A 21213-nucleotide genomic window follows, 5' to 3' on the forward strand; every position below is an offset into this window, starting at 1 on the left:
GTTTTATGAAGTGTTCCTGAGCACATGTGGTAATATCCTTTACACACTGATGTCGGTTTTTGATGCAGCTCGCCTGAGGGACCAAAGGTCTGTAATATCATCGCTTACGTGCAGTGATTTCTCCAGATTCTCTGAACCTTTTGATGATTTTACGGACCGTAGATGGTAAAATCCCTAAATTCCTTGCAATAGCTCGTTGAGAAATGTTGTTCTAAAACTGTTCGACAATTTGCTTACAAATTGGTGACCCTCGCCCCATCCTTGTTTGTGAATTACTGAGCATTTCATGGAAGCTGCTTTTATACCCAATCACGGCACCCACCTGTTCCCAAATAGCCTGCACACCTGTGGGATGTTCCATATAAGTGTTTGATGAGCATTCCTCAACATTCTCAGTATTTATTGCCACCTTTCCCAACTTCTTTGTCACGTGTTGCTGGCATCAAATTCCAAAGTTAATGATTATTTGCAACAAAAAAAAATGTTAATCAGTTAGAACATCAAATATGTTGTCTTTGTAGCATATTCAACTGAATATGGGTTGAAAATGATTTGCAAATCATTGTATTCCGTTTATATTTACATCTAACACAATTTCCCAACTCATATGGAAACGGGGTTTATATATCGCGCAGAGACAAACCCGGGATATTTATATCGATATATCTCCCAGCCCTAGGTTGAACACATTTTTTGTTTGCATTCATTCCGCGTAGTCACGATTGGTATTAAATCATGACTGATTTAATACAGTAGCTAACGAGGTGCAGTAGGACGAGTATCCTGTGCAGTTAATTGGCATTATTGATGCATTTACAGACAACAAAGCTGACATTTCACACACTCACCAGCCAGTCCGCAGAGAATCCCAGCCAGCAGGACTTGGACCCCCGGCAAGTTCATAGCTCTGCTTCAGTCAGAACACTCCCAAAAATGCGACAGCCTGCACTGAAAGTTTGCCGGAGTCGTGGGGAGGCGGGCCGGTCAGTGAGTGGGCTCTGGTTTCTGGTGGCAAAAATCTGACTAACCCCCCCACTCATCCGACAGCATCCTGACCTCTCAGCACACTTGGAGGCGCCGGGGACAGCTGGGAGCGGGTGTGTTTTTGTGCATCTATCTGTGTGTGTGTTTGTGTGTGTGTGTGTGTATTAACTTTGTCATCGTTTCTGGTGCACGTGAATAGTGACACACACATTTGTTCGGGCCAGATAGGACGCCAACCCGAGCAGGAGAGACAGATAGGCGGACAGCTGAGGGCCGTCACTGCTGGAATGGGCGGTATGTCCACACACACACACACACACACACACACACACACACACACACACACACACACACACACACACACACACACACACACACACACACACACACACACACACACACACACGCGAGCTGTGTGAGTCACACTGAAATCACCTCTTATAGGGATTTTATTTTGCGGTGCAATGTCTTAATTCAGTCTGGTGTGTCCTAATCTGATGCGTGATACAATTCCTTTTATTTTTGTGCTCCCCATTACAGTTCTTCCCAATCTTACTGTATTCTGTTATGCATACAACGCGCATTAAAGGGGTCTTATTATGATTATTTTTCTAACTTAACATCACTTCCTTGTGGCCTAATGTAATGCGTGATACAATTCCTATTCGTACTTTATCAATGAATTCTCAGAGTTCGCTGCTGATCTAGTGACGCACGCCGATAATATAATCATAATGGGGGAATTTAATATCCATATGACTACCTCATCGGACCCACCGTGACTATAATTGATAGCTGTGGTCTTACACAAATAATAAATGAACCCACACATCGCAACGGTAATACGATGGACCTAGTGCTTGTCAGGGGTATCACCGTTTCCAAAGTTACGATACTCCCGTATACCAAAGTATTGTCCGATCATTATCTTATAAAATTCGAGGTTCAGACGCATGTTCGTCAAACTAATAATAATAATAACTGCTATAGCAGCCGCAACATTAATACGCCCACAACGACAACTCTTGCTGACCTACTGCCCTCGGTAATGGCACCATTCCCAAAATATGTGGGCTCTATTGATAACCTCACTAACAACTTTAACGACGCCCTGCGCGAAACCATTGATAACATAGCACCGCTAAAGTTAAAAAAGGCTCCAAAAAAGCGTACCACGTGGTTTACAGAAGAAACTAGAGCTCAGAAATTATTATGTAGAAAGCTGGAACGCAAATGGCGCACGACTAAACTTGAGGTGCACCATCAAGCATGGAGTGATAGTTTAATAACTTATAAACGCATGTTTACCTTAGCTAAAGCTAAATATTACTCAAATCTCATCCACCGTAGTAAAAACGATCCTAAATTTTTGTTTCGTACGGTAGCATCGCTAACCCAACAAGGGACTCCTTCCAGTAGCTCCACCCACTCAGCTGATGACTTAATGCAATTCTTCAGTAAGAAAATTGAAGTCATTAGAAAGGAGATTAAAGACAATGCGTCCCAGCTACAACGGGGTTCTATTAACACTGACACGATTGTATATACGGCGGATACTGCCCTCCAAAATAGTTTCTCTCGTTTTGAGGAAATAACATTAGAGGAATTGTTACACTTGTAAATGGAATAAAACAAACAACATGTTTACTTGACCCTCTTCCTGGGAAACTGATCAAGGAGCTCTTTGTATTATTAGGTCCATCAGTGCTAAATATTATAAACTTATCACTTTCCTCGGGCACTGTTCCCCTAGCATTCAAAAAAGCGGTTATTCATCCTCTTCTTAAAAGACCTAACCTCGATCCTGACCTCATGGTAAACTACCGACCGGTTTCTCACCTTCCCTTTATTTCAAAAATCCTCGAAAAAATTGTTGCGGAGCAGTTAAATGAACAATTAGCGTCTAACAATCTATGTGAAACCTTTCAATCCGGTTTCAGGGCAAATCACTCCACGGAGACAGCCCTCGCAAAAATGACTAATGATCTATTGCTAACGATGGATTCTGATGCGTCATCTATGTTGCTGCTCCTCAATCTTAGCGCTGCCTTCGATACTGTCGATCATAATATTTTATTAGAACGTATCAAAACACGAATTGGTATGTCAGACTCAGCCCTGTCTTGGTTTAACTCGTATCTTACTGATAGAATGCAGTGCGTCTCCCATAACAATGTGACCTCGGACTACGTTAAGGTAACGTGTGGAGTTCCCCAGGGTTCGGTCCTTGGCCCTGCACTCTTCAGCATCTACATGCTGCCGCTAGGTGACATCATACGCAAATACGGTGTTAGCTTTCACTGTTATGCTGATGACACCCAACTCTACATGCACCTAAAGCTGACTAACACGCCGGATTGTAGTCAGCTGGAGGCGTGTCTTAATGAAATTAAACAATGGATGTCCGCTAACTTTTTGCAACTCAACGCCAAAAAAACGGAAATGCTGATTATCGGTCCTGCTAGACACCGACCTCTATTTAATAATACAACTCTAACATTTGACAACCAAACAATTAAACAAGGCGACACGGTAAAGAATCTGGGTATTATCTTCGACCCAACTCTCTCCTTTGAGGCACACATAAAAAGCGTTACTAAAACGGCCTTCTTTCATCTCCGTAATATCGCTAAAATTCGCTCCATTCTGTCCACTAAAGATGCTGAGATCATTATCCATGCGTTTGTTACGTCTCGCCTCGATTACTGTAACGTATTATTTTCGGGTCTCCCCATGTCTAGCATTAAAAGATTACAGTTGGTACAAAATGCGGCTGCTAGACTTTTGACAAGAACAAGAAAGTTTGATCATATTACTCCTGTACTGGCTCACCTGCACTGACTTCCTGTGCACTTAAGATGTGACTTTAAGGTTTTACTAATTACGTATAAAATACTACACGGTCTAGCTCCATCCTATCTTGCCGATTGTATTGTACCATATGTCCCGGCAAGAAATCTGCGTTCAAAGGACTCCGGCTTATTAGTGATTCCCAAAGCCCAAAAAAAGTCTGCGGGCTATAGAGCGTTTTCATTTCGGGCTCCAGTACTCTGGAATGCCCTCCCGGTAACAGTTCGAGATGCCACCTCAGTAGAAGCATGTAAGTCTCACCTTAAAACTCATTTGTATACTCTAGCCTTTAAATAAACTCCATTTTTAGACCAGTTGATCTGCCGTTTCTTTTCTTTTTCTCCTATGTCCCACTCTCCCTTGTTGAGGGGGTCCGGTCTGATCCGGTGGCCATGTACTGCTCACCCGTGTATCGGCTGGGGACATCTCTGCGCTGCTGATCCGCCTCCGCTTGGGATGGTTTCCTGCTGGCTCTTTGGACTGGACTCTTGCGACTGTGTTGGATCCATTATGGATTGAACTTTCACAGTATCATGTTAGACCCGCTCCACATCCATTGCTTTCCTCCTCTCCAAGGTTCTATGTGGGCCTACCGAGGATATCGTAGTGGTTTGTGTTGTGGTTTGTGCAGCCCTTTGAGACACTAGTGATTGAGGGCTATATAAGTAAACATTGATTGATTGATTGATTACATTTTTTTGCTCCCCATTACAGTTTTTCCCAATCTTACTGTATTCTGTTTGGCAAATAAGGTGCATTAAAGGGGTCTTATTATGATTTTTTTTAAACTTTAAATCACTTCCTTGTGGCCTAATCTAAGGCGTGATACAATTCCTTTTATTTTTGTGCTCCCCATTACAGTTCTTCCCAATCTTACTGTATTCTGTATTGCATATAAGGCACATTAAAGGGGTCTTATTAATGAATGTTTACTTATATAGCCCTAAATCACTAGTGTCTCTAAGGGCTGCACAAACCACCACGACATCCTCGGTAGGCCCACATAAGGGCAAGGAAAACTCACACCCAGTGGGACATCGGTGACAATAATGACCCAGTGGGACGTCGGTGACAATGATGACTATGAGAACCTTAGAGAGGAGGAAAGCAATGGATGTCGAGCGGGTCTAACATGATACTGTGAAAGTTCAATCCACAATGGATCCAACACAGTCGCGAGAGTCCAGTCCAAAGCGGATCCAACACAGCAGCGAGAGTCCCGTTCACAGCGGAGCCAGCAGGAAACCATCCCAAGCGGAGGCGGATCAGCATCGCAGAGATGTCCCCAGCCGATACACAGGCAAGCAGTACATGGCCACCGGATCGGACCGGACCCCCTCCACAAGGGAGAGTGGGACATAGAAGAAAAAGAAAAGAAACGGCAGATCAACTGGTCTAAAAAGGGAGTCTATTTAAAGGCTAGAGTATACAAATTAGTTTTAAGGTGAGACTTAAATGCTTCTACTGAGGTGGCATCTCGAACTGTTACCGGGAGGGCATTCCAGAGTACTGGAGCCCGAACGGAAAACGCACTATAGCCCGCAGACTTTTTTTGGGCTTTGGGAATTACTAACAAGCCGGAGTCCTTTGAACGCAGATTTCTTGCCGGGACATATGGTGCAATACAATCGGCAAGATAGGATGGAGCTAGACCGTGTAGTATTTTATACGTAAGTAGTAAAACCTTAAAGTCACATCTTAAGTGCACAGGAAGCCAGTGCAGGTGAGCCAGTACAGGCGTAATGTGATCAAACTTTCTTGTTCTTATTAAGATTATTTTTCAAATTTTACATCACTTCCTTGTGGCCTAATCTAATGCATGATACAATTCCTTACATTTTTTTGCTCCCCGTTACAGTTCTTCCCAATCTTACTGTATTTTGTATTGCATATAAGGCGCATTAAAGGGGTCTTATTATGATTATTTATCAAACTTTACATCACTTCCTTGTGGCCTAATCTAATGCATGATACAATTCCTTACATTTTTTTGCTCCCCATTACAGTTTTTCCCAATCTTACTGTATTTTGTTTTGCATATAAGGCACATTAAAGGGGTCTTATTAAGTTTATTTTTCTAATTTTAAATCACTTTCCATCCATCCATCATCTTCCGCTTATCCGGGGTCGGGTCGCGGGGGCAACAGCCTAAGCAGGGAAACCCAGACTTCCCTCTCCCCAGCCACTTCGTCTAGCTCTTCCCGGGGGATCCCGAGGCGTTCCCAGGCCAGCCGGGAGACATAGTCTTCCCAACGTGTCCTGGGTCTTCCCCGAGGCCTCCTACCGGTTGGACGTGCCCTAAACACCTCCCTAGGGAGGCGTTCGGGTGGCATCCTGACCAGATGCCCGAACCACCTTTCTTGTGGCCTAATCTAATGCGTGATACAATTCCTTACATTTTTTTGCTCCCCATTACAGTTTTTCCCAATCTTACTGTATTATGTTTGGCATATAAGGTGCATTAAAGGGGTCTTATTATGATTATTTTTTTTAACTTTAAATCACTTCCTTGTGGCCTAATCTAAGTCGTGATACAATTCCTTTTATTTTTGTGCTCCCCATTACAGTTCTTCCCAATCATACTGTATTCTGTTATGCATATAAGGCGCATTAAAGGGGTCTTCTTATGATTATTTTTCTAACTGTACATCACTTCCTTGTGGCCTTATCTAACGCATGATTGAATTCCTTTCATTTTTGTGCTCCCCATTACGGTTCTTCCCAATGTTATTGTATTCTGTTTTGCATATAAGGCGCATTAAAAATGTCTTATTGTGATTATTTTTCTAACTTTAAATCACTTCTTTGTGTCCTAATCTAATGCGTGATACAATTCCTTCCATTTTGTGCTCCCCATTACAGTTCTTCCCAATCTTACTGTATTCTGTTTTGCATATAAGGCACATTAAAGGAGTGTTATTATGATTATTTTTCTAACTTTATGTCACTTTTTTTGTGTCCTAATCTAATGCGTGATACAATTCCTTCCATTTTTGTGCTCCCCATTACGGTTCTTCCCAATGTTATTGTATTCTGTTTTGCATATAAGGCGCATTAAAAAGGTCTTATTGTGATTATTTTTCTAACTTTAAATCACTTCTTTGTGGCCTAATCTAATGCGTGATACAATTCCTTCCATTTTGTGCTCCCCATTACAGTTCTTCCCAATCTTACTGTATTCTGTTTTGCATATAAGGCGCATTGAAGGGGTTTTATTATGATTATTTTTCTAACTAAAAGTCACTTCCTTGTGGCCTAATCCAATGCGTGATACAATTCCTTCCATTTTTGTGCTCCCCATTACAGTTCTTCCCAATCTTACTGTATTCTGTTTTGTATATAAGGCCCATTGAAGGGGTATTATGATTATTGTTCTAACCTTAAATCACTTCCTTGTGGCCTGATCTAATACGCGATCCAATTTCTTCCATTTTTGTGCTCCCCCTTACAGTTCATCCCACTCCTACTGTAATCTGTTTTGCATGTAAGGTACATTAAAAGGGTCTAATTATGATTATCTTACTAACTTTAAATCACTTCCTTGTGGTCTCAATAACATATAAGGGTGGTTCTTTGGTCTAAATGTTTGTGGGCGGGTCTTATTTACGTGCCTCCGCTTTGACAGGGTCTTCACCTTTTTTTAGCGCTTCCATAGCAAGTTCAAACTGAACGCTACTTTGCATTAGAGACAACAACAGGGGAGCATGCATGTGCATGTACGAGCCAGTCTGCCCCACAACAAGAAAATTATTATGTGGTGCCAAATGTAAAAATTCGGTCACAGTTCTCGACGAGATATTTATTTCATTTAACGCACCTTTCTCACATTTAAGTTTAAAATTAATAGTGACTCTAAATGTTATATATAAATATAAATATTAAATCTAAATGTTAAATATAACTGTTAAATATCAATGTTAAACCTGAACACTACACCTAAATGTTAAATCTAAACGTTGGGTGTGAATTTTAATCCTAAATGTTGAATCTAAATGTTAAGTATCAATGTTAAATACACCCATTCATTTACTACCGCTTGTCCTTCTCGGGTGGCTGGAGCCTATCCCAGCTGCATTCAGGCCAAAGGCGGCGTACACTCTGGACAAGTTGCCACCTCATCGCAGGGTCTAAATGTTAAATCTAAATATTAAATCTAAACGTTAATTCCGAATGTTGAATTTTAATGTTAACATTGATATTTAACATATTTCTATTGGTTATTTGGATTTAACATTTAAAATCCTCAATTGATTTAAATCTAAATGTGAGAAAAGTGAGTTAAATGTGAGAAATAGTGCGATTATAGTGCGAAATAGTGTATATATGTATATTTGTATGTATGTATGTATACATATATATATATATATATATATATGTATCTATGAATAGGGAATAAGTGGTAGAAAATGGATAGATATGTATATATGTATATATTTATATATGTGTGTATACATACATACATGTATGTATGTATGTATGTATGTATGTATATATATATATATATATATATATATATATATATATATATATACACAGCACAAATATAAAATATAAATAACACAATGTAATAATAAAAACTAGAGGATCAGTGAAAAGCCTGATTAAAAAAGGGGGTCTTTAGCCTTTTTTTTTGTTTTGTTTTGTTTTTTAAGTTCAACGCTCTCTGCGTCCTGAGGCTATCTGGTTAGCTGTTCCACAGGTTTGAGGCCATAGTGGCTAAATGTCGCCTCACCGTGAGCCTTTGTTCTGGCCCTTGGTAAAGATTAAAAGACCAGTGCCAAAAGTGCCTCAGGCTCCTCGAGGGTTGATACGGTAAAATCGGGTCGGATAGATAAGAAGGCGCAAGACATTTAAAAACTAATAATACAACTTTAAAATCGGCCCTAAAGCAGACGGGGAGCCAATGCGGCAACTTTTAAAACTGGTGTAATGTGCTTCCTCCCTCCGGTCCTTAGCATTAGATAAGTAAAGTTGGTTTTGCATAATATGTCCCTTTTAGATGTTTGGAAAAAAATCATGATATGACCTGTTTAAATGTCAAAAAACAAGACAAAACTGACCAATTTCTTGCTCACCACTAAATCCTCCTTGAGTTACAATCGGCCCAAAACTTGAATATATATATATATATATATATATATATATATATATATATATATATATATTAGGGGTGTGGGAAAAAATGTATTCGAATACGAATCGCGATTCTCACTTTGAGCGATTCAGAATCGATTCTCTTTCTTTTTTTAAATCGATTTTTTATTTTATTTTTATTTTTTTAATCAATCCAACGAACCACTACGCAGCAATACCATACCAATGCAATCCAATTCCAAAACCAAACCTTACCCAGCAACACTCAGAACTGCAATAAACAGAGCAATTGAGAGAAGACACAAACACGACACAGAACAAACCAAAAGTAGTGAAACAAAAATGAATATTATCAACAACAGTATCAATATTAGTTATAATTTCAGCATAGCAGTGATTAAAAATCCCTCATTGACATTATCATTAGACATTTATTAAAAAAAAAAACAATAGTGTCACAGTGGCTTACACTTGCATCGCATCTCCTAAGCTTGACAACACACTGTGTCCAATGTTTTCACAAAGATAAAATAACTCATATTTTTGGCTCGTTTAAGAGTTAAAACAAATTTACATTATTGCCATCAGTTAATAAAACATTGTCCTTTACAATTATAAAAGCTTTTTAAAAAAAATCTACTACTCTGCTAGCATGTCAGCAGAATGGGGTAGATCCTGCTGAAATCCTATGAATTGAATAAATACAGAATCGTTTTGAATCGGAAAAATATCGGTTTTGAATCGAGAATGGCGTTGAATCCAAAAAATCGATATATTATCGAATCGCGACACCAAGAATCGATATTGAATCGAATCGTGGGACACTCAAAGATTCGCAGCCCTAATATATGTATATATATATATATATATATATATATATATATAAATATATATATATATATTTATGTGTTTATATATGTATGTATGTATGTATGGAGAATAAGCGGTAGGAAATGGATGGATGGATTGATATGTATTTATGTATATTTGTGTGTATATATATACACACACACACACACACACATACATACATACATACATACATATATATATATATATATATATATATATATATATATATATATATATATATATATATATATATATACATACATATACATACATGTGTCTTAATTACATTATCCAGAGAACAGTGCTCAATACCGTGGTAGAGCACAATATATGTATGGGAAAAATCACAAGACTACTTCCTCTCTACAGAACTGTTTCATGACGGGTTCCCTCAATCGATTGAGGATTGAGGGAACCCGTCATGAAACAGTTCTGTAGAGAGGAAGTAGTATTGTGATTTTTCCCACACCCACACACATATATATATATGTGTGTGTGTATATATATATATATATATATGTGTATATATATATATGTGTGTGTGTATATATATATGTATATATATATATATATGTATATATCAATCAATCAATCAATGTTTACTTATATAGCCCTAAATCACTAGTGTCTCAAAGGGCTGCACAGACCACTACGACATCCTCGGTAGGCCCACATAAGGGCAAGGAAAACTCACACCCAGTGGGACATCGGTGAAAATAGTGACTATGAGAACCTTGGAGAGGAGGAAAGCAATGGATGTCGAGCGGGTCTAACATGATACTGTGAAAGTTCAATCCATAATGGATCCAACACAGTCACGAGAGTCCAGTCCAAAGCGGATCCAACACAGCAGCGAGAGTCCCGTTCACAGCGGAGCCAGCAGGAAACCATCCCAAGCGGAGGCGGATTAGCAGCGCAGAGATGTCCCCAGCCGATACACAGGCAAGCAGTACATGGCCACCGGATCGGACCGGACCCCCTCAACAAGGGAGAGTGGGACATAGAAGAAAAAGAAAAGAAACGGCAGATCAACTGGTCTAAAAAGGGAGTCTATTTAAAGGCTAGAGTATACAAATGAGTTTTAAGGTGAGACTTAAATGCTTCTACTGAGGTGGCATCTCGAACTGTTACCGGGAGGGCATTCCAGAGTACTGGAACCCGAACGGAAAACGCTCTATAGCCCGCAGACTTTTTTTGGGCTTTGGGAATCACTAATAAGCCGGAGTCCTTTGAACGCAGATTTCTTGCCGGGACATATGGTGCAATACAATCGGCAAGATAGGATGGAGCTAGACCGTGTAGTATTTTATACGTAATTAGTAAAACCTTAAAGTCACATCTTAAGTGCACAGGAAGCCAGTGCAGGTGAGCCAGTACAGGCGTAATGTGATCAATCAATCAATCAATCAATGTTTATTTATATAGCCCCAAATCACAAATGTCTCAAAGGACTGCACAAATCATTACGACTACAACATCCTCGGAAGAACCCACAAAAGGGCAAGGAAAACTCACACCCAGTGGGCAGAGAGAATTCACATCCAGTGGGACGCCAGTGACAATGCTGACTATGAGAAACCTTGGAGAGGACCTCAGATGTGGGCAACCCCCCCTCTCTAGGGGACCGAAAGCAATGGATGTCGAGCGAGTCTAACATGATACTGTGAAAGTTCAATCCATAGTGGCTCCAACACAGCCGCGAGAGTTCAGTTCAAGCGGATCCAAGACAGCAGCGAGAGTCCCGTCGACAGGAAACCATCTCAAGCGGATCAGCAGCGTAGAGACGTCCCCAACAGATACAGGCGAGCGGTCCATCCTGGGTCCCGACGAGCGGTCCATCCTGGGTCTCGACTCTGGACAGCCAGTACTTCATCCATGGTCATCGGACCGGACCCCCTCCACAAGGGAGGGGGGGACATAGGAGAAAGAAAAGAAGCGGCAGATCAACTGGTCTAAAAAGGAGGTCTATTTAAAGGCTAGAGTATACAGATGAGTTTTAAGGTGAGACTTAAATGCTTCTACTGAGGTAGCATCTCGAACTGTTACCGGGAGGGCATTCCAGAGTACTGGAGCCCGAACGGAAAACGCTCTATAGCCCGCAGACTTTTTTTGGGCTCTAGGAATCACTAATAAGCCGGAGTCTTTTGAACGCAGATTTCTTGCCGGGACATACGGTACAATACAATCGGCAAGATAAGATGGAGCTAGACCGTGTAGTATTTTATACGTAGGTAGTAAAACCTTAAAGTCACATCTTAAGTGCACAGGAAGCCAGTGCAGGTGAGCCAGTACAGGCGTAATGTGATCAAACTTTCTTGTTCTTGTCAAAAGTCTAGCAGCCGCATTTTGTACCAACTGTAATCTTTTAATGCTAGACATGGGGAGACCCGAAAATAATACGTTACAGTAGTCGAGGCGAGACGTAACAAACGCATGGATAATGATCTCAGCGTCTTTAGTGGACAAAATGGAGCGAATTTTAGCGATATTACGGAGATGAAAGAAGGCCGTTTTAGTAACGCTTTTAATGTGTGACTCAAAGGAGAGAGTTGGGTCGAAGATAACACCCAGATTTTTTACAGTCACCTTGTTTTATTATTTGGTTGTCAAATGTTAAAGTTGTATTATTAAATAGAGGTCGGTGTCTAGCATGATCAAACTTTCTTGTTCTTGTCAAAAGTCTAGCAGCCGCATTTTGTACCAACTGTAATCTTTTAATGCTAGACATGGGGAGACCCGAAAATAATACGTTACAGTAGTCGAGGCGAGACCGATAATCAGCATTTCCGTTTTTTTGGCGTTGAGTTGCAAAAAGTTAGCGGACATCCATTGTTTAATTTCATTAAGACACGCCTCCAGCTGACTACAGTCCGGCGTGTTGGTCAGCTTTAGGGGCATGTAGAGTTGGGTGTCATCAGCATAACAGTGAAAGCTAACACCGTATTTGCGTATGATGTCACCTAGCGGCAGCATGTAGATGCTGAAGAGTGCAGGGCCAAGGACCGAACCCTGGGGAACTCCACACGTTACCTTAACATAGTCCGAAGTCACATTGTTATGGGAGACACACTGCATCCTATCAGTAAGATAAGAGTTAAACCAAGACAGGGCTAAGTCTGACATACCAATTCGTGTTTTGATACGTTCTAATAAAATATTATGATCGACAGTATCGAAAGCAGCGCTAAGATCGAGGAGCAGCAACATAGATGACGCATCAGAATCCATCGTTAGCAATAGATCATTAGTCATTTTTGCGAGGGCTGTCTCCGTGGAGGGATTTGCCCTGAAACCGGATTGAAAGGTTTCACATAGATTGTTAGACGCTAAGTGTTCATTTAACTGCTCCGCAACAATTTTTTCGAGGATTTTTGAAATAAAGGGAAGGTGAGACACCGGTCGGTAGTTTACCATGAGGTCAGGATCGAGGTTAGGTCTTTTAAGAAGAGGATGAATAACCGCTTTTTTGAATGCTAGGGGAACAGTGCCCGAGGAAAGTGATAAGTTTATAATATTTAGCACTGATGGACCTAATAATACAAAGAGCTCCTTGATCAGTTTCCCAGGAAGAGGGTCAGGTAAACATGTTGTTTGTGTTATTCCATTTACACGTTGTAACAATTCCTCTAATGTTATTTCCTCAAAACGAGAGAAACTATTTTGGAGGGCAGTATCCGCCGTATATACCATCGTGTCAGTGTTAATAGAACCCAGTTGTAGCTGGGACCCATTGTCTTTAATCTCCTTTCTAATGACTTCAATTTTCTTACTAAAGAATTGCATAAAGTCATCAGCTGAGTGGGTGGAGTTACTGGAAGGGGTCCCTTGTTTGGTTAGCGATGCTACCGTACTAAACAAAAATTTAGGATCGTTTTTATTACGGTGGATGAGATTTGAGTAATATTTAGCTTTAGCTAAGGTAAACATGCGTTTATAAGTTATTAAACTATCACTCCATGCTTGATGGTGCACCTCAAGTTTAGTCGTGCGCCATTTGCGTTCCAGCTTTCTACATAATAATTTCTGAGCTCTAGTTTCTTCTGTAAACCACGGGGTGCGCTTTTTTTGGAGCCTTTTTTAACTTTAGCGGTGCTATGTTATCAATGGTTTTGCGCAGGGCGTCGTTAAAGTTGTTAGTGAGGTTATCAATAGAGCCCACATATTTTGGGAATGGTGCCATTACCGAGGGCAGTAGATCAGCAAGAGTTGTCCTTGTGACCGTATTAATGTTGCGGCTGCTATAGCAGTTATTATTATTATTAGTTTGACAAACATGCGTCTGAACTTTGAATTTTATAAGGTAATGATCGGACAATACTTTAGTATACGGGAGTATCGTAACTTTGGAAACGGTGATACCCCTGACAAGCACTATATATATATATGTATATATATGTATGTATATATATGTATATATATATATATATATATATATATATATATATGTATATATATATATGTATATATATATATATATATATGTATATATATATGTATGTATATACAGGAATATGTATGTATGGGGAATAAGCGGTACAAAACGGATGTATTGATATGTATTTATGTATATTTGTGTGTATATATACATAAATATATATACATAAATATATATATATATATATATATATACATATATATATATATATATATATATATTTATACGTATATACATATATATATATATATATATATATACATACATACATACATCCAATACATCCAATATTATTGTTTTATTTGTATTTTGTTTTAATGGACATACAAAAAAAATTCTCTTATGGCGGACCTGGGCAAAAAAAGGCCCGGGGGCCACTTGCGGCCCGTTAAGCTTTTCGATCTGGCCCGCCGGACATTCCTAAATATTTTTTTAGATCTTTAAGCTGGAAAGTGTAGCTGCCATTATGATGTGCACTCATGTTTTTAAATGACCGTACATCTTGAACTATACTACATATTTCAATGACTGGAATTTGTGCTTTTGCATGATATTTTAGGCTAGTGTTGTACAGATCGCAATATTATATTGACCACTAAATGGTAACACCCAAATACGTTTTTCAACTTGGTTCTGTATTACTTGTCCTAAAAATAGCAATACCGGCCCCCAGAAACCCTTTTTTTTTCCTCTAAATTTGGCCCCCCGAGTCAAAATAACTGCCCAGGCCTGTCTTGGGGAGACCCAGTACCTGTTAAGTCATTTGCTGCAACGAATCAAAGTATCTCTTGCTCGTCTTTCCTTACTGGTATAGCAGTTGAACTCATCCACTAGATGGCAGTGTAGCACTGTGTAAGCACACTGCCAGTGTGTGTGTGTGTGTGTGTGTAACTGAGGTCTACTCTCTCCCAGGCTATTGATGTATAATCCCTTGTTTTTTTTTCCCCCTGCCTATACAGAAACATACAAACAGACCTTTAAATCTCTTTTCTTTCCTTTTGTGTGTGTGTGTGTGTGTGTGTTTATATGTATATATAAGTATATATGTATGTGTGTGTGAGCCCGAAATAGACGCTCTTAAATCACCATCATGCAATGAGAAAGAACAAAGCCCCCCCGAGTGATGAAACGTCTAATATCTGTGAATATAATGCCATGCGCATATTTAATTTTTGCCATTGTGACTTAAAATACTTGCTCAAAGTCCATGATGGCGTCTGTAATATAGCGCCGATAACATCGCCATTTTGTTCCTTGGCAGCGGCGCCCCCTCTGACATGGCAGATGCATATCTCTAGAGAAGAGAAAACTTTATTTTCTCCTTTGGGGCCCAACTTTCCTGTGCTGACAATGGTGGTTTCTCCGGGAGACACGACGCGTTTTCTATGAGTTGGCACTTTCTTAAAAATAATTATTATTATAGGCATAATTTCCTCAGGCTGATTGAATAGAAGGAGATAATCGGGCGAGGTTGGAAGGTTGTGTCACCGGGCTTTTATTCTCCCTCCTTGTTGACAGGCATTGTCGTGTACAAACCCTGTTTCCAGATGAGTTGGGAAATTGTGTTAGATGTAAATATAAATGGAATACAATGATTTGCAAATCCTTTTCAACCCATATTCAATTAAATGCACTACAAAGACAAGATATTTGATGTTCAAACTCATAAACTTTATTTAATTTTTTTGCAAATAATAATTAACTTAGAATTTCATGGCTGCAACACGTGCCAAAGTAGTTGGGAAAGGGCATGTTCACCACTGTGTTACATCACCTTTTCTTTTAACAACACTCAATAAACGTTTGGGAACTGAGGAAACTAATTGTTGAAGCTTTGAAAGTGGAATTCTTTCCCATTTTTGTTTTATGTAGAGCTTCAGTCGTTCAACAGTCCGGGGTCTCCGCTGTCGTATTTTACGCTTCAAAATGCGCCACACGTTTTCGATGGGAGACACGTCTGGACTGCAGGCGGGCCAGGAAAGTACCCGCACTTTTTTTTTACGAAGCCATGTGCTGAATGTGGATTATAATAATAATAATAATGGATTAGATTTATATCGCGCTTTTCTATTGTTAGATACTCAAAGCGCTCACAGTGAAGTGGGAACCCATCATTCATTCACACCTGGTGGTGGTAAGCTATATCAGTAGCCACAGCTGCCCTGGGGTAGACTGACGGAAGCGTGGCTGCCAGTTTGCGCCTACGGCCCCTCCGACCACCACCAATCATTCATTCATCATTCACCAGTGTGAGCGGCACCGGGGGCAAAGGGTGAAGTGTCCTGCCCAAGGACACAACGGCAGCGATTTTTTGGGATGTCATTAGGTGGGAAGCGAACCTGCAACCCTCAGGTTTCTGGCACGGCCGCTCTACCCACTACACCATGCCGCCCCACGCTTGGCGTTGTCTTGCTGAAATAAGCAGGGGCGTCCATGAAAAAAACGGCGCTTTGATGGCAGCATATGTTGTTCCAAAACCTGTATGTACCTTTCAGCATTAATGGTGCCTTCACAGATGTGTAAGTTACCCATGCCTTGGGTACTAATGCACCCCCATACCATCATAAATGCTTGGATGCTGGCTTTTGAACTTTGCGCCTATAACAGTCTGGATGGTTCGCTTCCCCTTTGGTCCAGATGACACAATGTTGAATATTTCCCCCCAAATGTTGAAATGTGGACACTTTTCCACTTTGCATCAATCCATCTTAGATGATCTCAGGCCCAGAGAAGCCGGCGGCTATTCTGGATGTTGTTGATAAATGGCTTTCGCTTTGCATAGTAGAGCTTTAACTTGCACTCACAGATGTAGCGACAAACTGTATTTAGTGATAGTGGTTTTCTGAAGGGTTACTGAGCCCATGTGGTGATATCCTTTAGAGATTGATGTCGGTTTTTGATACAGTGCCGTCCGAGGGATCGAAGGTCACGGTCATTCAATGTTGGTTTCCAGTCATGCTGCTTACATGGAGTGATTTCTCCAGATTCTCTGAACCTTTTGATTAAATTATGGACCGTAGATGTTGAAATCCCTAAATTTCTTGCAATTGCACTTTGAGAAACATTCTTCTTAAACTGTTTGACTATTTGCTCACGCAGTTGTGGACAAAGGGGTGTATGTCGCCCCATCCTTTCTTGTGAAAGACTGAGAATTTTTTGGGAAGCTGTTTTTATACCCAATCACGGCACCCACCTGTTCCCAATTAGTCTGCACACCTGTGGGGATGTTCCAAATAAGTGTTTGATGAGCATTCCTCAACTTTATCAGTATTTATTGCCACCTTTCCCAACTTCTTTGTCACGTGTTGCTGGCATCAAATTCCAAAGTTAATGATTATTTGCAAAAAAAAAATGTTTATCAGTTTGAACATCAAATATTTTGTCTTTGTAGCATATTCAACTGAATATGGGTTGAAAATGATTTGCAAATCATTGTATTCCGTTTATATTTACATCTAACACAATTTCCCAACTCATATGGAAACGGGGTTTGTAAACACGTGAGAAAGGTACGGAGGATTAGAGATAAATTAAATGCGTGGGTGGGGAAATAAAATAAATTAAAAATGGGGTTCCCATTGGAGGAATTGGGAAATGAAAAACATGTTTTGATTTTTTTTTTTCTTGCCATGTTGAGGCGGGATGATGAATGTAAGCCAGGAAGAGCCAGAAGTGAATTATTAATAAGAGCGTATGCCGAGTTAAGACGGGTTTACCCTGCGTGAGCATCGGGGCTCAATCCAAATCTCGCCGGGCGAGGAGTGATTGCGAGCTTCCGACCAAGCGAGTCCATTCAGAGTCTGCGCCTTGCTCACTTGGAAGGGGGGAACTGCACTTTTTTTTGGGCGGGGGGAGTTTTGACCATCATTCACAACCCTTTCTCGTTACGTTCTGGCTCGCAAATAAAAGCTAGCACAAGTCAGCTAAAAATGGAGGTAATTGGAATAAAGCGCTCTTTAAAAAAAAAACCCAAAAACGTCCTTCAAGGTTTTGTTAACACGCTGTGAGTATATACAGCCGTGGTCAAAAGTTTACATCCACTTGTGAAGGACATAATGTCATGGATGTCTTGAGTTTTCAATAATTTGTAACAAAACAGCTCATTTTTTGTTTCATCTGACATCACACGGACAAAGATAAGACCTTCTGGAGGAAAGTTCCGTGGTCAGATGAAATGAAAATGGAGCTGTTTGGCCACAATACCCAGCAATATGTTTGGAGGAGAAAATGTGAGGCCTTTAATCCCGGGAACACCACACCTATTGTCAGGCATGGTGGTGGTAGTTTTATGGTCCAATTTACAGTGAGTAAATTGATGATGATCAGTCGTGATCTGTGGTCTGGATCATGTTTTGTTATTTTCTGCGATGAGGTGGCAACCTGTCCAGGGTGTACGCCGCCTACCGCCCGAATGCAGCTGAAATAGGCGCCAGCAACCCCCCACTGCCCCAAAAAGGACAAGTGGTAGAAAATGAATGGATGGATGGATGTTAGTTTTAAGACTCCATCAGTTCCTGTTTTAGTCCACCCTTGTTTGTTTTAGTTTCCATGACGACTTATGATTTTCACCTGCCTCTTGCGTTCGGGACACACCCGTCTCTAATCAAGAGACCAGTATTTAAGCCTGTCGTTGTCTGTCAGTCGGCTTGGCATCATTGCTTGTTGTAGCACTGGCCGCGTCACGCCCACATGCCGCCCTTTTGGATTCTCGACCTCCCACTTGGACACGGACCTCCCGACGCCTCTCTCTCAGCCCCACGGACCTCCCGCTTGTCTCAAGGACCTTCCTGTCTTGTCCCCGCTCTCGATTCAACACTACGGTAAAACACTCATGTGATTCCCACACCTAGTCTACACCACACACTCTTGGATATTAATTCACACTCCATTTCCTTAGATATATATATATATATATATATATATATATATATATATATATATATATATATATATATATATATATATATATATATACATACATAAAACAAAACATAGATCTTTATTGCCCCCTTGTGGGACTGTGCTGTCACAACTCCCTCCAACCTTAACAGTTCATCATAGAACTGACACCCAATGTTATGAAAAAAAGTATTGACCTTGAATCAATACTTGATTGATTTATTGATTGATTGATTTTGAATCAATACTAACCTCCCTAGGGAGGTGTTTCGGGCACGTCCGACTGGTAGGAGGCCACTTTTGGATTCTCGACCTCCCGCTTGGACACGGACCTCCTGACGCCTCTCTCTCTCAGCCCCAGAGACCTATCGCTTGTCTCACGGACCTTCTGTCTTGTCCCCGCTCTCGATTCAACACTACGGTAAAACGCTCATGTGATTCCCACACCTAGTCGGATATTATTTCACACTCCATTTCCTTAGTTATTATTATTATTATTGTGTATATATACACACATATACATATATATATATATATATATATATATATATATATATATATATATATATATATATATATATATATATATATATATATATATATATATAATAAAGCATAGAGCTTTATTGCCCCCTTGTGGGACTGTGCTGTCACAACTCCCTCCAACCTTAACAGTTTATCATAGAACTGACACCCAATGTTATGAAAAAAGTATTGATTTTGAATCACTACTAACATCACTAGGGAGGTGTTTCGGACCCGTCAGACCGGTAGGAGGCCTCGGGGAAGACCGAGGACACGTTGGGAATACTATGTCTCCCGGTTGGCCTGGGAACGCCTTGGGATCCCCTGGGAGGAGCTGGACAAAACGGCGGGGGAGAGGGAAGTCTGGGCTTCCCTACTTAGGCTGTTGCCCCCGCAACCTGACCTCGGATAAATGGAAGAAGATGGATGGGCGGATGGATGGATTGATTTTGAATCGAGAACGGATTCTGAATCGAATTGTTACCCCCCAAGAATCGAATCGCGTTCATGTCAAAGTTGACCAACTTCTGGGTTTATGTACACAGCTTTTACTATCCAGGTGAGAGCCTAATCTAGAATGAGGTGACTTAGAGGTGACCAATATGTCAACATTGTACCACCCCAAAAGGGACAGACAAGCGGTAGGAAATGGACGGATGGATGTAGCAGCACAAGCTAGTTAGCTCTCTGTGATCACGGTGCGGCTAAAAGTAGATTTCCTGCGTTAGCAATTATTATAATAACACTATTTTTTACACTTAGTTGATATTCCGATCACAAGGGGTTTTGTAAAGTGGTGTTTTTTTGGATACATTTTTAGAATGATTAAGATGTAGAATGGATTACTCTATGATTATCTGCATTGCAAGCCACCAAGAATGAGCAGATTATTACACACTAGAATGCAAAAACAAACTAAGGATTGTGAATAATAGGCAAAAATCCCCCAAAAACGCAGTCCCAGATCCTGCATTGTCCTCTCCTCACACTTATCTTTATCAAACGTATTCAGCACCAGGGGTCCCCAACCCTTTTTTTGTGGGGGGGGGGTGCCGTTCAAAGTAGGCATTATTTTCACAAAAACAAGTGCTTGGAAAATACACCTGGCCATAATGCTGAATGAGTGGCAGCCCCTGGTCTTTTTTCCATTAGCAAAGAAAAAAAAAAAGGGGAAAAAAAAGCTCTCTAAAGACTTTTGTTGTTTTTTTTTTTACTAATTTTCACCAGCTTGTGCGGGCCTATTTTTGTTGGCGTGTATCCGATGCGTTGTGCTTGAAACTTCATCATGGTCAAGGACAAACGCATATATATACTGTATATATATACATATATATATATATATATATATATACACATATACATATATATATATATACACATATACATATATATATATATATATATATATATATATATACATTGTGAGTCTTATTCTGCGTTGTGTAGTTTTTTTTTTAAGTAAGAGACACTTCACCATTCCGTTGTTACATCATTTATTGGCCACCTGTTTTGGAAACACGAAACACATAAACAGGTCTCTACTTTACTGGCAGAGTGATACCTCATCAGCAAAA

The 21213-nt window shown here is 40.3% G+C and overlaps 1 protein-coding gene across 2 annotated transcripts in view; it reads right to left on the reverse strand.

Moving 5' to 3' along the window:
- Positions 1-21213, reverse strand: part of LOC133559522 (acetylcholine receptor subunit alpha-like) — a 70754-nt gene that overhangs the window by 49182 nt on the left and 359 nt on the right. Inside the window, exon 1 of one of the 2 annotated variants that reach the window (XM_061911364.1) lies at positions 849-1087. The exons of the other annotated variant lie outside the window; for it this stretch is intronic. Within the exon in view, the coding sequence (XP_061767348.1) occupies positions 849-903 (55 nt within the window). The 5' untranslated portion in view covers positions 904-1087. Of the gene's footprint in view, positions 1-848; positions 1088-21213 lie in introns of those variants that run through there. 2 annotated transcript variants of the gene reach the window in all.

The sequence above is a fragment of the Nerophis ophidion genome, linkage group LG09, assembly GCF_033978795.1.
Source record: "Nerophis ophidion isolate RoL-2023_Sa linkage group LG09, RoL_Noph_v1.0, whole genome shotgun sequence".
NCBI lineage: Eukaryota > Metazoa > Chordata > Actinopteri > Syngnathiformes > Syngnathidae > Nerophis > Nerophis ophidion.